The 24,653-nt window shown below is 40.9% G+C and overlaps 1 protein-coding gene across 2 annotated transcripts in view; it reads right to left on the bottom strand.

Moving 5' to 3' along the window:
* The window catches only part of vps39 (VPS39 HOPS complex subunit), a 30,220-nt gene extending 7,022 nt beyond the window's left edge, over positions 1 to 23,198 (bottom strand). Inside the window, exons 1-23 of one of the 2 annotated variants that reach the window (XM_012968115.2) lie at positions 22,594 to 23,198; positions 20,001 to 20,066; positions 18,596 to 18,660; positions 18,470 to 18,512; positions 17,289 to 17,383; positions 16,302 to 16,400; positions 15,092 to 15,184; positions 11,546 to 11,729; positions 10,110 to 10,230; positions 9,723 to 9,843; positions 8,253 to 8,382; positions 8,033 to 8,175; positions 6,344 to 6,487; positions 5,328 to 5,469; positions 5,128 to 5,214; positions 4,025 to 4,098; positions 3,232 to 3,330; positions 3,004 to 3,109; positions 2,249 to 2,401; positions 1,990 to 2,092; positions 1,660 to 1,705; positions 1,324 to 1,473; positions 1,000 to 1,134 (exon numbers count right to left, since the gene is read on the bottom strand). In XM_012968115.2, the coding sequence (XP_012823569.1) occupies positions 1,000 to 1,134; positions 1,324 to 1,473; positions 1,660 to 1,705; positions 1,990 to 2,092; positions 2,249 to 2,401; positions 3,004 to 3,109; positions 3,232 to 3,330; positions 4,025 to 4,098; positions 5,128 to 5,214; positions 5,328 to 5,469; positions 6,344 to 6,487; positions 8,033 to 8,175; positions 8,253 to 8,382; positions 9,723 to 9,843; positions 10,110 to 10,230; positions 11,546 to 11,729; positions 15,092 to 15,184; positions 16,302 to 16,400; positions 17,289 to 17,383; positions 18,470 to 18,512; positions 18,596 to 18,660; positions 20,001 to 20,066; positions 22,594 to 22,666 (2,472 nt within the window). In that variant the 5' untranslated portion in view covers positions 22,667 to 23,198. 2 annotated transcript variants of the gene reach the window in all.
* Between the last annotated feature and the right edge of the window lie 1,455 nt (positions 23,199 to 24,653).

Below are 24,653 nucleotides of genomic sequence, written 5' to 3'. Positions count from 1 at the left end.
TCCTGATGACTCTGGGCAGCAGGGTGGGGGGGAACATGCCATACTGGAGTCCCATCTGGTTGTTAGGGCGTCTGCCTCCAGGGCCAGGGGTTCTTGACACCTGGCCATGAATTGTGAAAAAACTAGCAGAAACAGGATATGCATGGGGGGTATCGCAGCAGGGAGGAGGGGCTTTGTGCTCTTCTTCCTCTTCTAGTGTCCTGCTCCTGCTGGTAGATTGTATACCCTATGGTCTCTGTATCCCAGAGACACCTGCAAGAGAAAATACCTATTTAGAATTATTACAGGGCTTGAGCAACTACTTATTGATATTTATAGTTCCTTTGTATTTTTTTCCTGGAAACAGTAACACGTTTTGGCGGTGAAAGTGTCACTGAACTTTACAGTTACATTTTTGTCTAAGCTATCACGGACTCTCATTGGCTGGCTCCAATCCAGTGGCAGAATGAGGGAGGTGGGGGCCACCACTCCCTCCCCAGCTAAGGGCCCACCACTCCCCATCAGTACCGGCAGCAATAGAGATAACTATTGCACAATGCATTCTGGCCCCCTAGCGCTCAAGTGCTGCACAACACAACCTGCCGGTGTGCTCGGGCCGGTGGGGACCAACAGGACCAGGGCCCACCGGGTTTTTCCCTAGTACACCAGCAGGCCAGTCTGAGCCTCATAACTCACATACATTTATCATTGATGTGACCTACAGCATCTCTTTAAAAGCAACAATATTTTTCCTCGTTCTTACAAGTATCCATAGTTATATGGCAGTTTTACAGCAAAACAATATATTTTTCAAAATAGGTAACTAAATAATTTGCATTTTTGCATTATATCCTGATTGTTCTAAAAAAGTGGTTTTGGAATTGGGTCATCTTAATCCCTATGAAGTATCAAAATATATTTATATTGAAACTGCATGTACAAATACATTTTTCCATCATTTTATACTCTACAAGTATGCCCTGTGGTATTAGAGAAGTAAACACAAGAGCCGATTCATACCCTTAGGAACTCGGAGTAAAGCAGATTCTTTAGAACTTGGTTGAACCTCCTTCTCTGGGCATTTTCCTCCAACACTTTCTCCAGAAAAATCTGAATCTCCTTTATTTTAGTGTTTGCTGGGAGCAAGTTTATTGCCTACAAAATACCAGAAACAAAATACTAATTTATACATTCTGACAAGTCACATTATTAGGGAACTTAACAAGACCATGGGTGTGAATATTCTTTCTTTTTCTTTTTATCTGGGTATACACAAGGATGCCAAGCAGAACTTTAAGATCCAACTGGGACTGATCCAATCACTGGCCCCAGTACCAGCCTTACCTTGGTAGTGTTCAGTTTTCCATGATGTTGTTCCAGAACTGCTAATGCTGCTTTAAGATTAGGCTGTGGCTCCTCCAGTTTTATCTTTATGGGACCCAAACAATGAAAATCAGGTGGGGAAAGGTACATCCTTATAAGGGAGAGGTAGACCTGCAGCAATGACATAAGATAAGGCTTATTATAAGAATGGATGTTCACCGAACCATGTAAACAAATAATAACCATGCAAATGATAAAAAATTATAGGGAAAAAATATATACCGCAATGGATTTTTTACTGACAACAAATGCCATAAATAGCTAAAACAAGGAAAAGCCAGCATAGTCATTACTTACGTCTCTGTTACCTTCCTTCCTAGGGTCATAGTGTTTGTGGCAGTACCTGGAAGAAAAGTAAATGAGTCATACACCAGAAATAACGGCATTTCCTTTATAAGAGAGAGAGGTCCAGAGATGTGGCAAACCTGACAATATGGCAAAGAGTGTAATTAATATACTACAAAGCACTACTAGAAGTATTTTATCTAAACACAAACTTAGCACACTGGGTTCATATAGCACTATACATGATTAGACATATACAACGTTGCCATTTCTTAAATCGTGTTCCTGTACCTTAAATGCCATCCCACCAAAATAAAGGTGTTAATAATGAAAACAACTCACTGCTCTGCCATGTTGGTATCCTCAAGGATGTGCACATAAATAAATAATGCTTGCTCATGTTTGCCCATCCGGCCCAACAATAGAGCCCTCTCCTCCAGCAATCCTAAATAAGAGAGTTAAACCACAGTCCAAGTTCAAGCCATTTCAGAAACCAAAATAAAAAATTTAATAAGGAAATTCTAGTCATTTAATTCAGCTAGTCATTGTGTGTGCTAACCATGCAATGGAACATCAATAATCCCCTTCACTGCTCACATACCATCAAATGGGAAATGGCTTATCAATTGTTCTGGCTGGTAGCAGTTTGATATATCTAAGAAATCCAAGAGTTTTCTGCGGATTTCTTCCGGCTTATCTGCCTCTTTTTTATCAGGTACCGAACCATCTTCCCCCACTTCGTTGATTTCAGGACCTGGGTAGGTTAAAATAAATACAACAACACAATCATGACAGAACTAGTTTTACACCACAGAGCCATCACTGACTGCCAACTTTGGACAAAATATGTATCCTTTAATTACATCCTATCGGAAAATATAGGACCTTCATAACTGACCTTCTTGCTTTACTGAGGGTTCAGTATAAGAGAGAAAGGACACAGCCACAGCAATGTTACCTCTAATTCCTTTTTGGCTGTGTGCACCAAAAACATTATTTTATGGGCACTTTTGTAAAACTGGTGTACGTAGTACAAAATTGTGTGTTTTAATGCAAAATTTCTTGTGTGGGGTTAAAATAAATAAAATAATAAAAATGTGCACTGCCTACTAACTTGGTCCATAGCCATACTGTATATACATGTACTGGGATTCAGCCCCCTGCTGCTCTGATTCGCTAAGAATATGCTTTGAGTCCAGACACAGATTAAAAACTTGGCATTTAAAAACACATGGTTTATAATTTATATGATGTAATATAAAGTTTATATGTTAACATGATATAACTAAAACCACTAAATACACTTCACAGATATCTGAACAGAGAGTGAATAGCAGGCACTCACAGATCCTGTACCTGTTGGCGGATCTTTCATCAGTTTCTGAACCTTCTCACAATAAAGTTTAATTAAACAATTGTGGAATTCTGGAAACTGGTCTTCCCACGTCAGGATGACATGCTCCTAGAAAGGTGTATAAACACAGTCTGTCAGACCCCTAAGATATAGAGGCAGGGTTTTTTTTTCTGTGCCTGCTCAGTTTCTTTAGTACAGAGGCAGTGAAAAGTAACCAGAGCTTTCCTCACCAAGTATGGAATTGCCAAATCAATGTGGTTTGCCAATAAAAAATCTAGGACAGGCTTCCGAGGGAGACTTTCCACTTCAGGCAGATCCTCTGTGAAAATCTAACACATAAGTAATACAGTTATTTCCAAGTGGAAGTGAAAGTCTGACTGAGTCTTAAGACACAGCTATTTGCTGAGAATGGCCACACAGTGAACCCCGAAGGAAAAGCCTCAAACTCACAGCAAGTGTGGAGATAGATTTAACCTCTTCCCAAGCTGTTCTTGAGATGGGACATCTCAAAAGAAGACTAAAAGAAGAGAGCAACTACTGGAAAAGCGCTTATGTTTTTATTCAACTGCACAACTATCTTAGTTTGCTAAACCTCCATTGGCTTATTATTCGGAGAGTCATTACTTCCTCCTGTCCTAACAGGCCAATGCCTTATACACTGCTAAAGATGACACTTTATCAATAAAGAGCAATATTTATTAATAATCCTCTTTATAATCAGGTGCATCAGGCTCTGTGCCATGTAGTTATGTTAATTGGTAATGGCAAAATGATTTTGGCAAAAGTACATGCATGAAATGTGTGTGAGGGAGAGTCATGAAGGAAGTGCCATTATATTGAGGAACTCAGGCTTAAGCCAAAAGAATAAATACACCTGGAAGTGATAAAAGGTAAATGAGGTATAGGAAGACTCAAATATTTACAAAGTTTTTTTAAAAGTTGAATTAGCTACTAAAGCATCCTATATAATTAATAATAAGCAAAGTAATGTTTAAATCAAAGAAAAAGGGGAACTGGTATTACCTTAAGTCCGTCCACTGGATGAATCCGCAGTACCCAGCTACAATGTGCAAAAATCAGAGAAATATTCTCCTCCCCTGAAGAAACAAAATGAAATAAAGTAACTAACTTAATGCTTTGTACATAGTGTATTGCACTTTCTTGTCTTGTGAAGGCAAAATATAGTTGCAATAAATTTCTAAAAATTCAGATTTTTTTCTTAGTGTTGCATTGGCAAGGAATGAAACAAGTCATGGATACTCAGTGCTCATCTGTGTTCAGTACTGTGCTGGATATAATCTCTTCATTCAGAAAAAGCAAAAGCTGAAGACTGTTATATGATCAATAATGGACTCCTGGTTGCAGTGGAAATGACTAGATACAAACTGCCTAGGATGCAATGGCAGACATGTCCTTTCTGCCTAGCCTTCATCTGGTCTCTCCCGCCCCCCACCGGCACTCGTCACCATGCACTCCCCCTCTGCAGCATCACCACGCATGTTTTCATAGGAGTGGGGAGAGCACAAAGTGGTCAGCCAGGTTGTCTTAGGCGTTAGCTGGCTTGGCCGCCTCTGTATAAAAGAACTTAATTGTGGGCCTGGGCTATTTACAGAGCTGCCAAAGACAGCTGGGATTCTTAATCACCGCTAAAAGCAGCCAAGTTGACCAAAACCCTTAAACATATTGTATAGGTGTCCATACACGGGCTGATAAAAGCTGCTGACAGTGGTGGCAGCTTATCGGCTTGTGTATGGGCCCTCCAGCAAGCATCTGGATGAAAACTGGGCAGATGGTGATCAGGCAGAGTTGAAATCCTGTTGAGGCATGGACCACATTGGTCTGTTGATGCGATCCTAGTCCCAACGGCTTGTATCCCACCATTGTGATTTGATCATTTGCCCATGAATTCGATATATCCCACCTCAAGGTAGGCATATCGTCAAAAGGTCTAGTCATTAGATGACCTCGCCAAATAAGCAGATTTTTAATCCATGGCCACCTTTAGTCTACTGATCTGTTCCTCTTTCAGTGATCACTATCTTCATAAAGCACAATGTTTACTGCTTTCACTAGTTACATCTGTTGATATACACAAGTCACAAGTACAAAGGATAATAATTGCTTACCAAGGTGCTGTAGATACTGCACTGTCCTTTCATGGCCCTTCAGTGGGGAGTTGGCTTTTATTGACTGATCTAGTAGGACCTGTAATGCTGATTACAAACAAAAAAATTAGAAGCCCAGACTAATGATAATCAAACAGCCCTAGTAAAAAGACAAGCAAAAAAATAATCTTGGAATCTACTTTTTAAATCTGTGACCTTACCCTTGTCATGCAGCCCCTTCTTTTCATAAAGGATGATTAGCTCACTGTACTTGTGTGCCTTCTTCAGGACATGTTCACTTTCCTCAACATGGCAGTGATTGTTCTCCAGTCGCAGGAGTGATGCCACCAGGGCCCCGTTAGTCTGCCCATTAAACAGAATATCGAAGATATCTAATATCTTTAGAGTTTATACCTACTTTTCCAAGAACACACAAGCTGATCTGCTGTGCATGAAGGAGAAAAACAAAGTATTTTCCCTACTTTCAAACCGATTTATCTAACACAGGGATCCCTAACCATTTATACCCACGAGCCACATTTAAATGGAAAAAGTGTTGGAGAGCAACACAAGTATGAAAAATGTGCCTAGAGGTGCCAATGAGAGCTATAATTGGCTATTTGATAGCCCTGTGTTGACTGGCAGCCTTCCGAAGTCTCTGTTTGGCAATTACACTTGTTTTTATGCAACCAAAGCTTGTCTGCTAACCAGAAATTCAAAAATAAGCACCTGTTTGAGGCCACTGGGAGCAACATCCAAAGGGTTGGCGAGCAACATGTTGCTCACGAAGTGCTGGTTGGGGATCACTGATCTAACACAAGGATTCTTAACCAATGGGTCCCCATGCTGTTTAGGGTGGGTCCCTGTAGTCCCCCCTGAATACAGTTTAGTTGCTTTCTATTGAAAACAGCCATAAAGACAAGGTGCTTACTTATTCCTAAACCATTATTAGGGTAGAGAAGCTGCTTTCTTCTCATGTACATTTGTATCTCTGACTAGAAAAGAGGTTTTTGGGCTTTTTTTTTTAAATTCAGGACCCTGTTATAGGTGTAAGATTAGGCAGCCCCCCTTCCCCCCAGTTACTGTTCTGGGTTCCCTTGTGGTGTTGTCCACACGGTCTGGTAACTACAGGACTAGAATAACCAGTCTGTACCTCTATACAGCTCATAACAATCTACCCAATTCCAGGAAATGTATGATATAGTATATAAAGACAGACCCCAAATGTAACACTTACATGCAAGTAGCACTTAAGTAGAGTGGTATCTATAATCTGCAGGAGCTTTTTTTTGGATTTGATGGTTGGAGTTCCTTCCATCAGAGGAGACGTGGTGGATTGGTGGTCAGAGTCATTCAACTTTTTAACCAGGTGGCTCCTTTTCTGTTTTATAAAGTAAAGTAGTACATATATTCTAAATTAGATCTGATGCAACCACAGTAAATTAGCAAAGATCAGAAACAGGTAATACAACTCAGATAAGCTTTCCTAGCTCTTTCCTGAGCAAAATCAGAACAGATCTGAGTTTTCCTTGTGATCATATAGGTCTCTAAACTGACCAGCAGTTACCACTGTTGTTACAAAATGTATATTAGCAGTTACAGGAAAAAAAAATTCATGTGAATGACAGAAGTGCTTGGAAATCACCCTGAGTGAATTTACTTTTATTTTGCAATTGTTACATATCCTTTCTTTTGGGCAAATTAAGAGTAGTCACATTTTACTTCCTGTTTGTACAAGCACAAATCAGTACAAATCAACAGTACATATTAACAAACCCCATCCCTTCCCCTAGCTGCTGCTGATTAGGCTGGGAGATAGGGAGCAGCTAATTATACAGAGCAATTTTCAATGTACTGGTAATTTGTTTTGATTGTCCTTGTACTAATGAAGTAGAATGTGACTTTACTTTCAAATTCAGATTTTAACTTGTTGTGGAACACAAACACTCTGTAGATCAATAACACTTTATATGAGTGTGAAGGGTACATTAATAATTACTGCAGTGCTGCTTGAAATACCCATGACTGATTTAAAAATAAGGGCATTTTCGCTCAGTACTTTCAAAGTGTATATATATGTAAATATAGCCATAAGCACTCACAGAAATGCAGCACTGAGAACTCTATCAAAGGAAACACAGGATTTCTTGTCTTCTTTTATGTAAACATGTTCTTTGGTATCAGACCTCTTCTCTTTTTACTGCTCCTTCAGGTTTGGGGCAGGAGTCTGTGCAGTTCTCTCCTCTCTACCTTTTTTGCTCCCCCTCCCATAAGAAATTACTCCCCCTCCCATAAGAATGTGTAATCTGAGCTACCAATGGCTACAGCAGGAAGCTACAGAGACCAAGCTTTCTGCAGAATAAATATAGCGTTCTAGCTTGCACTACTGTGGCTAATCTATTGGCAGTAAAATGCCAAAATGCCTTTCCTTCTCCTTTAAGCTTGTGTAAAAAAAAATGACAGTATTAAAATAAAGAAGATATTTATATGATGACAGTATCCCTTTAACATTCTCCAAATTCTTCACAATGGTTGGTAATTCTGTAAATATGTGCGAGCCTGTTTTTCAACATATCTTTCCCAAGAAGTCACAATAGATGCAGGAAACTGACACTTTGTATGGGTAGCTATGCTACGGCCACAGCTACCCTGTTTGCATGAACTGCATGTTACACCAACAGTGTAGGGGTAGATTTATCAAACATGAGTTTAGAGCTTAATATATAAAAAATTACCCACGTTCTATTAATTTATATGGGATTTTTAGAAGTTTATTTATCAAATGGTGAACTCTTACTTTCACCCATTTATTAATATGCTTCTAAAAATCCCTTAGGAATGAATAATAGAACATATAGAACATGGGTAAGTTTTTATCTATTAAGCTCTAAACTCACATTTTAATAAATCTGCCCCTTAGACTCACCTGGGTCAAGTAATCTATAAGTGCTAAGCTGGCCTTTTCTAGCTCTGCTCCAGATAGGGCAGGAACAGGGTTAGGGTACTGAAGCTGCTTCCTGTAATCAGAAGGTAGCAGATCCGGGTACATTCCGATAACGTGGGTAGGATCTAACAAAAAGGAAAAATGTAGTTGTAGACAAAGAATATGATACTCCGACAAGCATCCATCATACTGCCAGCCTTACCTGTTCCAAGCTTGGCAAAACCCTGCATGGATTCTTCAAAACGTTTCTGGCAAAATAAATTAAAGGCATACAGATTCTGGATGTGATGGATTTGCTGTAGCTTCTCTCCATCTGAGTCATCCTTCATTCTCTAAAAAAAAAAAAAGGGATCATTAAAGAAAGGACCATGTTTAGAAATTACATATAATAAATCCATCAAGTTTAACCCCTCCAAATCAACCCCAGTGTGTTTATATTTATACATATCTATATATCTATATGTACACATACCTATACTAAACTAATGGAATATATGTGCTAGAAACGTTGGATTTTGTTTTTTTCATAAATCACTTATTTGCACTAGTTCCCGAATGAGTGCAGGGACACATACCTATACTAAACTAACGCAAGACCTTAGAAGCATTATATTGCCACATTGCAACATTACGTTGCCCCTGATAAAGTCACATGATGACGAAATGTGTTGGGCCTGATTGTTTGATACGCTCATTGCACTTCGATAATTGTAAGGGAAACTTTTATTCATTAAATAAACTATCTTTGATTTTACACTATGGGAAACCACCCCCTCTGTTTTTATGTGTTCTCAGAAACATTACAGCCTTGTTTAATCATAGAAATGATTGCCGTATACACCATGAAACTCAGATAGCCTTTAGTTTTTACATTAAAGATAAACCTTTAAAATAAGTGAATTCTAAGCATGTTTGCAATTTACATTAATTTTTTTTAAGGTGCAAAGAGATTAAGGGAAATATGCACTGTTAAATATGAATTAATTTTGTTATAATAACGTCACCTGCTGGTTAGTTTCCGACCATTAAACAGCTGAGGAAATCATCAGGAGAAAGAAAGAGGACATGTCTAATGTCCCTGGTTAGGAAAAACACATTAGAAACCTCAGATAAATTTTCCCATGTTTTTCCTTACCAGAAGAGCAATAGACAATCTCCCAGCAGAAGGGCAAGACTTAGAGAACTGTGCCCCTGGAATGCAAGAAAAATGGCATACCCATGGGGCCTAGATAAATTAGGCATGTTCAACCACCATACACCACCAACAGCTTCTGGCTACAGCACACATTTATTGTGTACAAGATCTTCTGGATTTATATTCCTGCTATAATGGAGAATATGCTACAAGCAACATGAAGGTATATATTGTTCATTGGCTGTGCCAACTGACTGGAAGTTCTCTGCTGGACTTTATGGACTTTGGTTAATTCAAAAGTTACTGCTTGCCAGGCAAAAATTGTGGGCCTTGTGTGGGGCTCTTTCTGCCTCAGCAAGCTTGATATTCTAGCTTTTTCTAATAATGCAAATATGCAAATAAATTATATCTGTATAGAATATACATCCTTAAGCTGTCATTAGACATACAGATGTATACCTATATCCTCCCTAAGTACATTATACATTTAATGTGAATCCCAAAAATCCATGTCCTTTAGCCCTAAATGTGTCTCACCGCTAACTGCAGTGCGAGTTCAAACTGCTTGTCCTGTAACAGCTGCTGTATCTGTGTGGCAATGGACACTGGAACCAACCTCCAGACAAAGTGATTGCTGGCCACATATACAATATTGGGTCTGGGAAAAGTAAAGTAAGGAGACAAAAGCAGAAGGCAAAATGATTAGGGAAGATAAAATATAAAAGAAAAGCTTAATGAACATGTATTTGGGGGCAATAACTAATACAGTATGTGTTTTTTAATACTTCCCCTTCTTATATGCTAATATGGTATAATGGAGAGATTTTTGGTACATAAAAGAGGCCATACCTGTTTATTCTAACATACTGGGGTAGGGTCCCCGGCGTTCAGAGTATTTCTTAGTAGAGTTTTGTATTCCCTTACCCTCCAGATGTAACAAAACGAGGTCTTTGTAACTCAATGCTTTGTACCAACAGCCGTGGTTCAAATGTCCGGACTTCCACATACCGGGGCAAAACGGCAATTATATATGGAGGCTGATGCTCTGCGGATAATAGGAGCCAGTTACTACTACAGTGCGGTTTTTGAGGCAAAACAGAAGGCTTCTAGTACCAATTTCCTTGTTAATTTATCTTTCAATAGTCATTCACTAATACAGGTGCTTAACTGTACCAGTGCAGTACCATAGAAACCAATCATATATTTGTTTATTTTATCTTTACCTTGTAGCAGTCAAGTCAGAACGTATTGCTGGTTGCTACTGGTGACTGCCTTGGAGAAATTTAGCACCAATGTTTGTAAATGAGTCCTGCAGAGACTAAATTAGGTGCTAAACTTTACCAAGACAGTAACCAGTAGCAACCAAGCGGCAATTAGTTTTGATTGGATTGCTAAGCGAAAAAGAGAAAACACATTTGAAGGACAGCTTGTATTAAAAAAAGGTACAACGGGACAATATTTGCCACACAGGTCTTTAGTTGGAGAGCCCTGTTTTAGAACTCGGCAATAAAAAAACAAACCAGTCATTCTGAGTCACATTTTAGGTAATAAAGGTGACTCTAATAAAATCAGGATTCCATCTGAAAAGAAACACATTGTATATCATGCTATGTATGAGCCCAATCAAAACAAATCAGCAGTCCACTGAGACTTCCTCTTCATAAACAAACCCATCCCTACCCGCAGCTGCAGCCTGTTAGGCTGTAAAATAGAAGCTCTTTGTAGGTGCACTTTAAGTGGAATGGTCATTTGTTTTAATTGTACTGCAAACAGGAAATAAAATGTGGCTTTATATTTCAGTTCTACAATTTATTGCAAGAAATAACACAAACCATATATAATTCATAATTAAAATATTAGGCAAAAAGTATATCTAGTATAATTAAATCTAAAGCAACTGGACTTGTTAGGTAATCATTGAAGACGTTTCACTATTCATCCGAGCAGCTTGCATGATACTTTGGTAATCCTTTCAAAGTAACTCCACAGCATTCACACCTCTGTGAGGTTCAGATGTCTCAAATGTCACCTCTCAAAAGAGTTACAGTGCCATTTTGATTGGATTAGTGGAAGAGTTTATATGCTGAGGACTTTCCATACCAGTCAGTTGAACTGAAGAAGCTGCTCGGATGAGTAGTGAAACATCTTCAATGATTACCTAACAAGTCCAGTTGCTTAAGATTTAATTATACTAGATATACCATGACCTGGATGAATGAAAATCTTCATAGACAAGCAAAAAGTATGTTCAGCAGAAGCTCTAAATTATACTATTGTAGGAAAAGAGAGTATACAGACTCCTTTAAGTATTTATATATTGCTAAACACTGAATGGGAATGAAAACATTCGATAATCTTACCCATTGCCATTGGGATGTCAGTCCAGTTCAGAGCACATTTTGGAGTACACGTTCCTTCCTCGTTCAAAACCACCGTTAAGTCATCCTGTCCCACGGCCACCTTTCCATCCTGCAGTGGCACTGCCAGTGGCTCCAGCTGCTTGCCTGTGGGGAAAAGCTCTTTAATGGAGCCTTTCCCATCAACCTATAGAGTACATAGGCCAGTACAATTAGCCATTACAAGGGATTCAAAATACCAGTTGATAAGGATGCACACAGAGGCCTGCCTACAAAACAGGGGTGTGTAACACTGGCCCACCAGCTACGCTCAAGTTAAATTAGAAAGCTGCCCACAGATTTGTTACCACTTCTTCCTATAGGTTGTAGGTTTAATAAAAACTAAATCAAAACTCTAATTTACATATGTTAAACTGAGCTCTGCACAATTTTGTGAACCAATATAATTGTCTTCAATGGATAATCACTTTTTTATTTGATTTTTTTAAATTTAAAAATGTCATTCTTTGCCCACTGTCACAGCCTGGAGGAAGTTAATGAGGCGCATTTGATAAATTCAACACATTTTGGGGTCCCTGGTGTGACTTGGAGGGTAACTAAAGAGCCCAATACCAGCATACACTACATATTCCCTAAGCTGGAACTTATTTACAGTGGCTTGCAAAAGTATTCGGCCTCCTTGAACTTTTCCACATTTTGTCACATTACAGCCACAAACATGAATCAATTTTATTGGAATTCCACGTGAAAGACCAATGCAAAGTGGTGTACATGTGAGAAGTGGAACGAAAATCATACATGATTCCAAACATTTTTTACAAATAAATAACTGCAAAGTGGGGTGTGCGTAATTATTCAGCCCCCCGAGTCAATACTTTGTAGAACCACCTTTTGCTGCAATTCCAGCTGCCAGGCTTTTAGGGTATGTCTCTACCAGCTTTGCACATCTACAGACTGAAATCCTTGCCCATTCTTCTTTGCAAAACAGCTCCAGCTCAGTCAGATTAGATGGACAGCGTTTGTGAACCGCAGTTTTCAGATCTTGCCACAGATTCTCAATTGGATTTAGATCTGGACTTTGACTGGGCCATTCTAACACATGAATATGTTTTGTTTTAAACCATTCCATTGTTGCCCTGGCTTTATGTTTAGGGTCGTTGTCCTGCTGGAAGGTGAACCTCCGCCCCAGTCTCAAGTCTTTTGCAGACTCCAAGAGGTTTTCTTCCAAGATTGCCCTGTATTTGGCTCCATCCATCTTCCCATCAACTCTGACCAGCTTCCCTGTCCCTGCTGAAGAGAAGCACCCCCAGAGCATGATGCTGCCACCACCATATTTGACAGTGGGAATGGTGTGTTCAGAGTGATGTGCAGTGTTAGTTTTCCGCCACACATAGCGTTTTGCATTTTGGCCAAAAAGTTCCATTTTGGTCTCATCTGACCAGAGCACCTTCTTCCACATGTTTGCTGTGTCCCCCACATGGCTTGTGGCAAACTGCAAACATGGACTTCTTATGGTTTTCTGTTAACAATGGCTTTCTTCTTGCCACTCTTCCATAAAGGCCAACTTTGTGCAGTGCACGACTAATAGTTGTCCTATGGACAGATTCCCCCACCTGAGCTGTAGATCTCTGCAGCTCCCCCAGAGTCACCATGGGCCTCTTGGCTGCATTTCTGATCAGCGCTCTCCTTGTTCGGCCTGTGAGTTTAGGTGGACGGCCTTGTCTTGGTAGGTTTACAGTTGTGCCATACTCCTTCCATTTCTTAATGATCGCTTGAACAGTGCTCTGTGGGATGTTCAAGGCTTTGGAAATCTTTTTGTAGCCTAAGCCTGCTTTAAATTTCTCAATAACTTTATCCCTGACCTGTCTGGTGTGTTCTTTGGACTTCATGGTGTTGTTACTCCCAATATTCTCTTAGACAACCTCTGAGGCCGTCACAGAGCAGCTGTATTTGTACTGACATTAGATTACACACAGGTGCACTCTATTTAGTCATTAGCACTCATCAGGCAATGTCTATGGGTAACTGACTGCACTCAGACCAAAGGGGGCTGAATAATTATGCACACCCCACTTTGCAGTTAGTTATTTATTTGTAAAAAATGTTTGGAATCATGTATGATTTTTGTTCCACTTCTCACGTGTACACCACTTTGTATTGGGCTTATATATATATATATATATAAAAAAAATTGTTCGTATGTATGTATGTATAACTTTATTTATAAAGCATTACAAGTACGCAGCACTTTACAATCTTACAAAATTACACAAAGGGAGGACAAGTGTTATAATAAATAAATAAGTATAAATACACAGGGAATAAGTGCCATGTGGTATGAGACACAGTAAGACGGAGGTCCCTGCCCGGTACAGCTTACAGTCTAAAGGTCCCCATACACTATAAGATCCGCTCGCTTGGCGATGTCGCCAAGCGAGCGGATCTTTACCCGATATCCCCACCTACTGGTGGGCGATATCGGGTAGCAAGCTGCTTTAAAAAAAATAAATAATCCAATCGTTTGGCCCTGGGGCCAAACGATCGGATTACATTTGCGGCCATGGGCAGTCGGTTCGGGGACCGCATCAACGAGCCGATGCGGTCCCCGATCCGACTGGATTTTCTAACCTAGCCGATTGATATCTGGCCAATTTCAGGCCAGATATCGGTCGGCCAGGCCGCTCGTTTCTGCCCATACACGGGCCGATTAGCTGCTGAATCGGTCCAAGGGACCGATATCGGCAGCTTCTATCGGCCCGTGTATGGGGGCCTTTAGTGGTTGGGTAGCATACAGGCACAAATTGGAAGGTATAAAGAACTGTATTTTTTTTGCTAAGGCAGGACTGGCTTGCCTTGGCAGTAACATCGGTTTTCTCCACTGTTAGTTTACATTGCATGTTCCACCTAGTGCCAAAATGCAAAACCATCTTAAAAATATATTTAATTTATGGATTGGAGTGACTGTTATTTTTCAGCAAAAAAAATAAAATTGTTACTGTCTCCTTCAGTAATATCCCATAAAATCCAAATTTTGCACAAAAAAAAAAAAAAAAAAAAAAAAATATATATATATATATATATATATATATATATATATATATATATATAATCGGTTACTGCAATCAATCCTGTGCATACAAAGGAAAAGGAATATCGAATAACTCAAACTGTTTGGTTCTGGGGCTGTATCCTGTTAATTCTGGCCCCTTTTTTTGGTTGGCATATATATTCCCTGCAATAAACCATTATTGTATAATGTGTAGCCATCATCCTGCTATAATTCTAATAATACCCATGACAGCAAATATGTTCACTCCAAAGGTTGCCCTAATTGGCCTTCAACATGTTCTTCCATTATCATCACTATCATCAAGAACGGTGAATAAGCATTTACCTCATATCTAACACTACTCAGCCTTCAGCTTTAGGCCCTTTTCACCAAAGCTTTGGTACCACTAGGGGTGGCAGCTGTAAACATATGGGAACATTATGGTCTAGTTTGTCAGTTTCTAGTTATATTTCAGAGACAGCAGAGAACCAGATACTTACCCTGATCAAGTAATAATCCCGTTTAAATCCCACACAGATTGAGTTCTCACACCATGCCATAGATTTGGGAACATCTGGAACACTAAAGTCACCCTAGAAGAGTAAAAGAATCCAATAAATTGTCAAAGTAGATAGCTAATAAATGCCTTGTGACTGAGCCTTCTATTAAGCTGCCTATATGGCCTAAAAAAGAAGACAGTACCTAGTTTGGCTAAACATATGGTGGTCAAATAGCCCTGAACAATTGAATCACAGGCCAGCCAATGCCACCTACATGCAATAACTGGTTATATTAGCTAGCAAGATTTTTAACCACGCACACACTTAAAGCTATTTTGTGCAAAATCCAACAATTATGACAATCTGAAATCTATAAACATGGGCATTAAAAGCATGATGCATTTTTAAATATTAATCTGCTGATCTGATCTAATTGTAGCTTGCTTCTTGATATTAACCCTTTAAGTTCCAGCAGAATTTAACATTTCAGTTACTTGAAATGCAAGATGTTTTTTGAACATTTTGTTAATTTTAGGGGCATTTTGTGCCTCTCTCATTTTAGATACTTTAAAAGCCGGTCCTCTACTCCCAGACCCGGAAGTGCAGCAGAACATAGAATCTACGATTTGTGGCTCTTCAGTACTTTTTTCCAAATAAGTAGATTCTACATTCTGTGACACTTAAGGGTTTAAACATCAAATAAAAAGTTAAAATTTCAGACACCAAATTGATTGAGCTTTTAAAGGAGAAGGAAAGGCTAAGTCACTTGGGGGTGCTAAAATGTAAGGCACCCCCAAGTGACTTCAATCACTTACCTCGTACCCCGGGCTGGTTACCCTGTTAGGAGAAAACAGCACCAGCCCGGGGTACCTGGAGCGATGCGCTTCCTCCTTTTTTTCGCTGCGACTACATAATAGGCGCATGCGCAGTAGAGTGAAAAGCCGACTTCTCTGTTAAAGTTCAGCTTTTCACTCTACTGCGCATGCGCATGCGAGCGATACAGGAAGAAGGAAGCGCTACAGGTACCCCGGGCTGGTGCTGTTCTCTCTGACCAGGGGCACCAGCCCGGGGGAAAAGGTATGCAATTCAAGTCACTTGGGGGTGCCTAACATTTTGACACCCCCGAGTGACTTAGCCTTTCCTTCTCCTTATAAGGTCAACACAATACTGTAGCAAGCATGTTAGGTCATATTCCAGTAGCCCAAATTACCTGTAGCTCATGGAAGGCTCTGTCTTTCCAGAAATATAACTGCAGTTTTCTCTTGACAGCCACACACATCTTCAACACCTCCTCTCCAGGTCTGGACTTCTGCAGCAATAAACAACAGAAAGTGATTATGGTAAAACCTCTACTGCAAACATGTAGCTTTTCTACAGCAAAGTGTAAAGCATTACTACATGGAATGTGCTGATTTCTAACCTGCAATTTTATGCTAGTACACACATCTGCAGGGATTTGTGAATAAAATAATATAAGAAAAGTGTAAATGTTAACTGTAATTTCCTGAAACCAGCTGCCTGCATGGATCTATTTACTATGAGCCTTAAAAGACACAAAGGCTTGAAGCCTATACTACCTATGAGTGCTGCAAAACTCTGGATACCTTCTGCTCAGATCTTTGTATTAGGAAAGGAGTTTCTGATAAAATTTATCTGGCAATAATGGAAGAGAACTGACTGCCTAGGTCAGGGGTAGGGAACCTATGGCTCGGGAGCCAAATGTGGCTCTTTTGATGGCTGCATCTTGCTCGCTGCCAAATCTTTAATAAAAAAAAATAACGGGGGGGCGTGTCCTGCGCTCGGCAGATAGAAGACGTGTTCTACGCCCTCCTCCGCATCGCATCCACATCCGGCATCCTTGGCACCCACCCTACCTTGCCCCTGCGCTCAGCAGATAGAAGACGTGTTCTAAGCCTTAGAACACGTCTTCTATCCGCCGAACGCAGGCCACGCCCTCCTCTGCATCGCATCCACATCTGGCATCCTTGGGACCCACCCTACCTTGCCCCGAAGCATCCGCGGCCAAACATATTGTTTGGCTCTCACGGAATTAATTTTAAAATATGTGGTGTTTATGGCTCTCTCAGCCAAAAAGGTTCCTGACCCCTGGCCTAGGTTATGCTTCCATCCAGAGACATGGAATTTAACTCCTTATTATAAGAAAATAGGCATTAGTGTACAGTTCAGCAAGCCTTACCTGGAGGTGACAAGACAACAGTGAAGCTCCCTTTGCCTTTGAAATTGTGGTAATTAACTGGAAAGTTAACAAGTCGTGCACGCAAACATTATTATCTAATGTGAAATGAAAGAAACAAAAAAGTTATTTATATAGGAGGACTACCTAATTCATAGCCAATAAATATTCTGCCTTATCAAGTGTGATATAACTACATAACATATAAAGGGTTTATGCTATTAAAAAAAGGGATAATTATTAGGAAAAGAGTAAAATAGGATTCACTACAATTCTAGAATATGTTTCTTAACTGAAATAGCCTATTCTTGCCAATTGCCATTAGAGGCTGGGAGAAAACGAGAAAACAAAAAAAAGGAGAAAAGGAATTTGCAATTAAGATTAATAGTTAATATCAGACTGATTGTATATGGCTGATAGCACAAGGCCAAACACAAACAAAAATATGTAAATACTGAGAATTTCCACATATAACCTACTAGAATATTTAGTCAGAATCATGGTGCTTTTGGCACACAGATATTAATAACATCCCAGAACACAGATGTCTGTCTTTTGGGGTGAAAGTCAAGTCTGTGTGCAGCTGTACACCTGAAGGTATCAAATTTTAAGTCATGGAAGGCAGGTGTTCTTCCAATTAACATATTGTGGATTGTGTATTAGGAGGAAATATATAGTTATTCAGTCACACTTACTATGCTACTGCATGTACTAATCTGAGTAGTTAACCAAGTTCTATAAAATAATGTGTGCTAAGATACATAAACAAACTTAAAACAGCTTTGTTGATTAAAGGAGTAAATATCTTCCTCTGACTTCTCTCTCCTAATCTAACCATACACTTAAAAGATCCTCTTGCTTAGAGAGGTCGCCAAATGAGCAGATCTTTCCCTGATATGCCCAACTTGAGGGCCAACCAATCAGGTCAAATTAATGGGAATACAGGCTGTCAGGGCAAGGACCACATCAAGAAGTTCATATGCTCCTTGCCCCAACAAGATTTTTAAAGCTCCTCAATCAACATCTGGACGATTTTGCCCAGCTATCAGCTAGGCAGGCCCGCAAGAGGGCCCCATACACAGGCAGATAAGCTGCTCACTTGGCCTGAATGGCCCAAACCAGCAGCTTAATCTGCCCAAATATGGACACCTTTTTTCCAGTTTCACAATGCAGCTTCCACTTACCAAGCAAACTGACCAGAATCTTAAACTGAGGAACAACATGAATCTGTAATAAAAACAAATCAGGATTATATTACCTGTGATGGACAAACTCCCAAACACAATACATTCAAGCCAAACCCTCTTTACCTGCTGAATTTTCTTGGCAAAGTTCTTGTTTGATTTCTCCAAAGTCACTTCAAACTGGTTGCAGCCTAACAGGGAGAAATATAAAAATACTCATAGACAGAAATGTGTGGTAAAAAGCATCAGCCCCAAGAGTGCAAACCATTAAAAAGAAAGCAAAACATGCAACTTTATCATCATGTTATCCCACAAATCTGATTTTATAGCAAACACGTAACATATATGTAGAGTTCACAATCACATTATTTTTCTATACATTTTCTGTGAAACATATTGGCAAAGAGGAAGGTGTCATGAGAAAAAGATTTTGTGTTATTCGGTATCCTCTTTCTGAGTATACAAAGTAAAGCTTCTTTTGCAGAAGTTAAGACATAACGTGTTCTCTGCTTTCATAATATACACATAAGCAAAATAGATACACATGCTAGGCATGGATAAATTATCTAGTGCTGGCAACCCGTTGCTTTCTGCAAACTCATTGTGGGCACTGATTATAAGTATGATACCCTATGCACAGTTGAATTTTGAGCTTGCACTTCCAGCAAAAGTATGAAGGCAGAGCAGAAAAGCATGTTTCACTGGGTAATGGATCAGGTACAAGAAATCAAATTCTCACCTAGCTGAGTAAGCTTGGATTGTATTTATTTTTAGGCCGCATATTACTCTCCTTTTATAGGTGGCAGCCACTGTTACTGCTCGTACATTATATAAAACTGTGTAAGGGGGCCACAGTGAAAGAGAGCAATCAGTTTTGTAGTCTTGCAGTGAGACCACATACAAAGTTGCCAGTCACAAGCTTACACTTAAGTTGCAATATGCTGCTTTTAGAAATGTAGGATTGGTTATCCTTTGGCCAGTGATCCCAAACCAGTGGCTCGGGAGCATGTTGCTCACCAACCTTATGGATGTTGCTCCCAGTGGCCTCAAAGCAGGTGCTTATTTTTTTAATTCCTGGCTTGAAGGCAAGCTTAAGTTGTGTCAAAACCTTGTAATGAAAAACAAAGCTTCCTGCAGACTATTGGTCCACAGTGGGGATACTTCTAGCCAATCACAGTCCATAATTTGCACCCTAAGAACCTTTTGCGTGCTTGTGTTGCTCTACTCTTTTTACATTTAAATGTGGCTCACATGCAAAAAAAGGTTGGTAACCCCTGCTTTGGTCAAAACAGCTCACACACTGCTGACAAACATTTCTATAGAGGCAAAAAAGTATAAAAAACTAAAAATAACAATGTTAACTAGGGTTTTAGTCATCCGTGGAGACTGAGAAGGAGTTACACAAAATTGGTTGTGAAGTAATAGAAGAAAAAGAAGACAAAACCTGTAATACAAGGGCTGTTTAGCTAGGAGCCCAGTTGTCTGTTCATGGCATGTATTATTTGTTTGTCTCTCCATGTACAAAACTAACCTTGTTCCTTCTTGACCCTGTATAGCAGCAGGTGTCCTTGTTTAGTTCCAACGAGAAGCCATTCTTCTGCAAAAAAAATAGGTTAAAGCTGATCATGAGAACCCCAATAAAAATGTACGAAAGACAGGAAAGTGCAGGGCTGCAGTTTGGTCCAAGAAAACAGTGAGCAGTATGTCAGTGTGTAGTTAGAATAAAACTAAGATCACCAGATGGCAAATGCATTTAGACTGTTTACTACAGTATGGCCTAATAAGCCATGTTGTGATACTACTGGGTTTACAAATTAGTTTACAATTTAACATAGATTCATCATCAACATTTATCTAATCTGAATCCCTGCTGGAAAGTCTCCAGTGGTGACATTAGCCAAAAAAGCAACAACTAAAGTAAATAAAACAAACAAAAAACAGTTGAATTTGTATGAAATGAACTAGTGACACGTACATTTGAGAATGCCAATGTATATCATTTAAAAAGCATATATTTCTTGGTAAGAGGCTGTAGCAGTGGCATAACGAGATGTTACTGGGTACCACAGAAAACTCATTTTTGGCAACATGAAAAGTTACAAACATTGACCTGTTTTACCAGTATATTGAAATTGCTCATTAAAGGGGTTGTTCACCTTTAAATTAACTTTTAGTATGATGTAGAGAGTGCTATTTTACGACAATTTGCAATTAGTCTTCATTTTTTATTACTGAAAATTGCTTTTTGTTCTGCTGCTCTCCAATTTGAAATTTTAGCATTAATCTGGTTGCTAGGATCAGTAGGAAAAAATTATATATCCACAGCACACAGTTTAAGGGCTAGATCAAACATGGAAATTAGTTTAAAAATACAGGTGCCCATCTGGAAAAAGCAATACAGGTTCCCCAACATAAAAACTGCTCATCACTCAAATCCTCTGGCCCAGGACCTGCCCCGGACCCTATACTCAGGTGAAGAAACTCACGGCCAGAGAGAACCCACTTCCAAACAAGAAAGCAGCCCTGTTGACCTGGGTGCTCCTGCCCAGAGTCCGTAGTCAGGGGACAAATCTCGTCACAAAATTTCACACATCGGCAGTGCACTCCAGGTCAGCATAAAAAGCCACAACAGTTGGACCAGAGGTCACTGAGGAAGTGCGCTGTCACGAAACATGTAAGACCTCCACCTGTGTTTTTTAGATGTGCAAATACAGGTTGATCGATTTTAATAATAACTGTTGTGGCTTTTCATGCTGACCTGGAGTGCACTGCCAATGTGTGAAGTTTTGTAGCTAGGGTCCAGTATACCTTAGTAACCAGGGAGTGATTTTAGAGAGAAACTGATATAAAAATAGCAGAGGGGCTGAATACAAAGGTAATAAAAAGTAACAATAAAATTGTAGCCTCACAGAGCAAGTTTTTTTTTTATGACCCTCATTTAAAAGCTGAAGAAAGACGAATCATTCAAAAACTATAAAAGATAACAAATGAAGACCAGTTGAAAAGTTGCTCAGAACTGGCCATTCTATAACAAATTAAAAGTTAACTCAAAGGTGAACCACCCCTGTAATTACGGTCCGCTACATTCCAGGGTCTCCCCTGAAGCTGAGGGGCCAGATTCCCCTATAGCAGGGGTCTCAAACTCGCGGCCCGTGGGCCATTTGCGGCCCTCGGTACAGTATTTTGTGGCCCGCACCAACGCCTTCTCAAAAGCAATGAATGGATCGCGATTTTTATTGCAATTCAAGGGATAATGCAAGGCACGGCAGGCGGGAGCTGCTGATTGCGGAAATGACGTTATGCCATCATAACAGTTATTATGGGAAGACGTTCTGTGTGCACAATTAGCTGCTAAGGAGCTAATTGTGCACACAGAACGTCTTCCCATAATAACTGTTATGATGGCATAACGTCATTTCCGCAATCAGCAGCTCCCGCCTGCCGTGCCTTGCATTATCCCTTGAAAGCCAATTTTTTGTGAAATCCCTTATGCGGCCCAGCCTCATCCTGACTTTGCCTCCTGCGGCCCCCAGGTAAATTGAGTTTGAGCCCCCTGCCCTATAGTTACATCTCTGGGGTGCAGCAGGTTTTAGCATCAGTCTAGAGAAAACCAGTTTCCACTGCACTATTCTGTGTGTTGAGCAAAGAGAGAGGGGTTAAATGCATGGCAACGGCAGAAGCAACCCAAAAGAGAAGCAAAGGGGAGCAAAGTGCTGGGGGAGGCCTATATTAAATGTATTAGGGCCTGGGAAGTGTCTCATAGCACCACAACTGAAACTGCAACTTCCTCATAGGCTATCACATGACTTATCTGGGAACAGTCAATGCACAGATCTGAATAGAAGTGCATTCAAGTGCATTCCAGACAGGACCAGGGATCACATTAGCTCTACATCTGTTGTAGAACTACAAATATCAACAAGATGTAGGGGCAGCGTTTAAGCCATCATCTGATGGCAGAGAATTCTAAATGCACAAAAGGGTGAAAACACATCACTTGCACATGCCTTGTTTACAGAATGAAGCAATAGTAACAATGTATGAGACAGATATATAGGCACTGCCAATGGCTGCCCGTGTGCCCCTTAGCTGCTACCGCTGCCACCCAGCCCCTGTCCCCTTACCCCAGGCTGCCAGGCACTCGATCTGTAAGGGAAGTTTCTCCAGTATCAGTACAGGCTCAAAGGCGTCGTGCATGGTGGCTGCGGCCTGCTAGCCCTCCGCCACAGCTCGGTGTTTCCTACAGCACCGGCCCGGAGCCGGTGCCAAGAGCCCGTAGACGTCTGTGGTAAAGCTGAGCCCAGAGAAGCTCGGATACCGGCACCACTGACTTCCCAGGCAGCTCCCAGGCCCTAGAATACTTCTTCCTGGAACAGCTCCCTCCCCGCCTGCTGCTTTGCACTCAATCCCGCCCAGAGGGGGAGGCTACAGCCACATTAAAGTGAAAGGATTCCTGTGTAGTACTGGTAATGCCACACGGGTGTATTAGTCGCTTGTACAGGCCGCTGTGTGGCCCCCGACACGGATTAGTGAATACATTCCCACATTGCCCCTTGTTTGCTTTTATTTTTCCCTGGTTTGGGCTCTTTTCCGCATTACATCACACTCTCATCTTGTCAGATATGCCTCCTATATGCCTACTATATGCCACACTTATGTCCTCCCCCTTTCCACCCCTTGGTGCTGCCATCCCCAGTTATGCTCCTTCCTATTGTAAGACGCTCTGATGGGGGAGGGGCAGAGCCTGGAAAAAATAGAAAGCTGAAAAGCAATGTGTTTGAGGGATGTGCCTGTTGTTGAAGGTGTAGAAACAAAGAATAAACTGAAAATGGATGGTAACCCCAGACGAAAAATTGAGCATGGAGGTGGTGTTGGACTGCACAGGGAATATAAGACTGAAAGTTATAATTGAACTAAGCAGTGCTGAAAATCTATGGCACACAAGGACAAAAAGGGCAATTTGTTATATGTAAAACTTCATAACTCCTTGAGGTACTGGAGATGCTCTAAATCAGAGGTGGCCAAAACGTCGATCGCGGTCCACCAGTCGATCCCCGTGGATTTCTGGTGGACCGTGTGAAAGCTGGGAAGTGCGGCAGTTCAGCGCGTTTATTGGTTATGCGTACGTATGCTGCGTCGTGTACGTATGCGGGAAGGAGCCAAAAGTCGATCACCAGGGGAAAAGTCTGGGCACCCCTGCTCTAAATAATTTAAAAACAGCCACCCACCTCCACCCACGGTCGTGGTCTAGGCAAGCTTGAAGTTTCATACATGTGAGCATCTAAAATTATGTACAAATCAGGCTGCGTGCACAATTGTTGGGTATGTATGTACATGTATGTACTATGTATTTATCCCATCTCAAAATATAACATTGGAACTGTTAAGGGCAAAAATGTAGCATGGGATTCTTGTGAAATACTGTGGCTGTCATACAAAGCTGGGGGCTGTCACTGTGGCTCTTCATACAAAGCTGGGGGCTGTCACTGTGGCTGTCATACAAAGCTGGGGGCTGTTACTGTGACTCTTCATACAAAGCTAGGGGCTGTTACTGTGGCTGTCATACAAAGCTGGGGGCTGTCACTGTGGCTGTCATACAAAGCTGGGGGCTGTCACTGTGGCTCTTCATACAAAGCTGGGGGGCTGTCACTGTGACTGTCATACAAAGCTGGGGGCTGTCACTGTGGCTCTTCATACAAAGCTGGGGGCTGTCACTGTGGCTGTCATACAAAGCTGGGGGCTGTCACTGTGGCCGTCATACAAAGCTGGGGGCTGTCACTGTGGCTGTCATACAAAGCTGGGGGCTGTCACTGTGGCTCTTCATACAAAGCTGGGGGCTGTCACTGTGGCTCTTCATACAAAGCTGGGGGCTGTCACTGTGGCTGTCATACAAAGCTGGGGGCTGTCACTGTGGCTGTCATACAAAGCTAGGGGCTGTTACTGTGGCTGTCATACAAAGCTGGGGGCTGTCACTGTGGCTCTTCATACAAAGCTGGGGGCTGTCACTGTGGCTCTTCATACAAAGCTGGGGGCTGTCACTGTGGCTGTCATACAAAGCTGGGGGCTGTCACTGTGGCTGTCATACAAAGCTGGGGGCTGTCACTGTGGCTGTCATACAAAGCTGGGGGCTGTCACTGTGGCTCTTCATACAAAGCTGGGGGCTGTCACTGTGGCTCTTCATACA

The sequence above is a fragment of the Xenopus tropicalis genome, chromosome 8 (assembly GCF_000004195.4).
Source record: "Xenopus tropicalis strain Nigerian chromosome 8, UCB_Xtro_10.0, whole genome shotgun sequence".
Taxonomy (NCBI): Eukaryota; Metazoa; Chordata; class Amphibia; order Anura; family Pipidae; genus Xenopus; species Xenopus tropicalis.
Note: the sequence above shows the minus strand (reverse complement) of the source record. Positions and strands in the feature narration are given on the sequence as shown.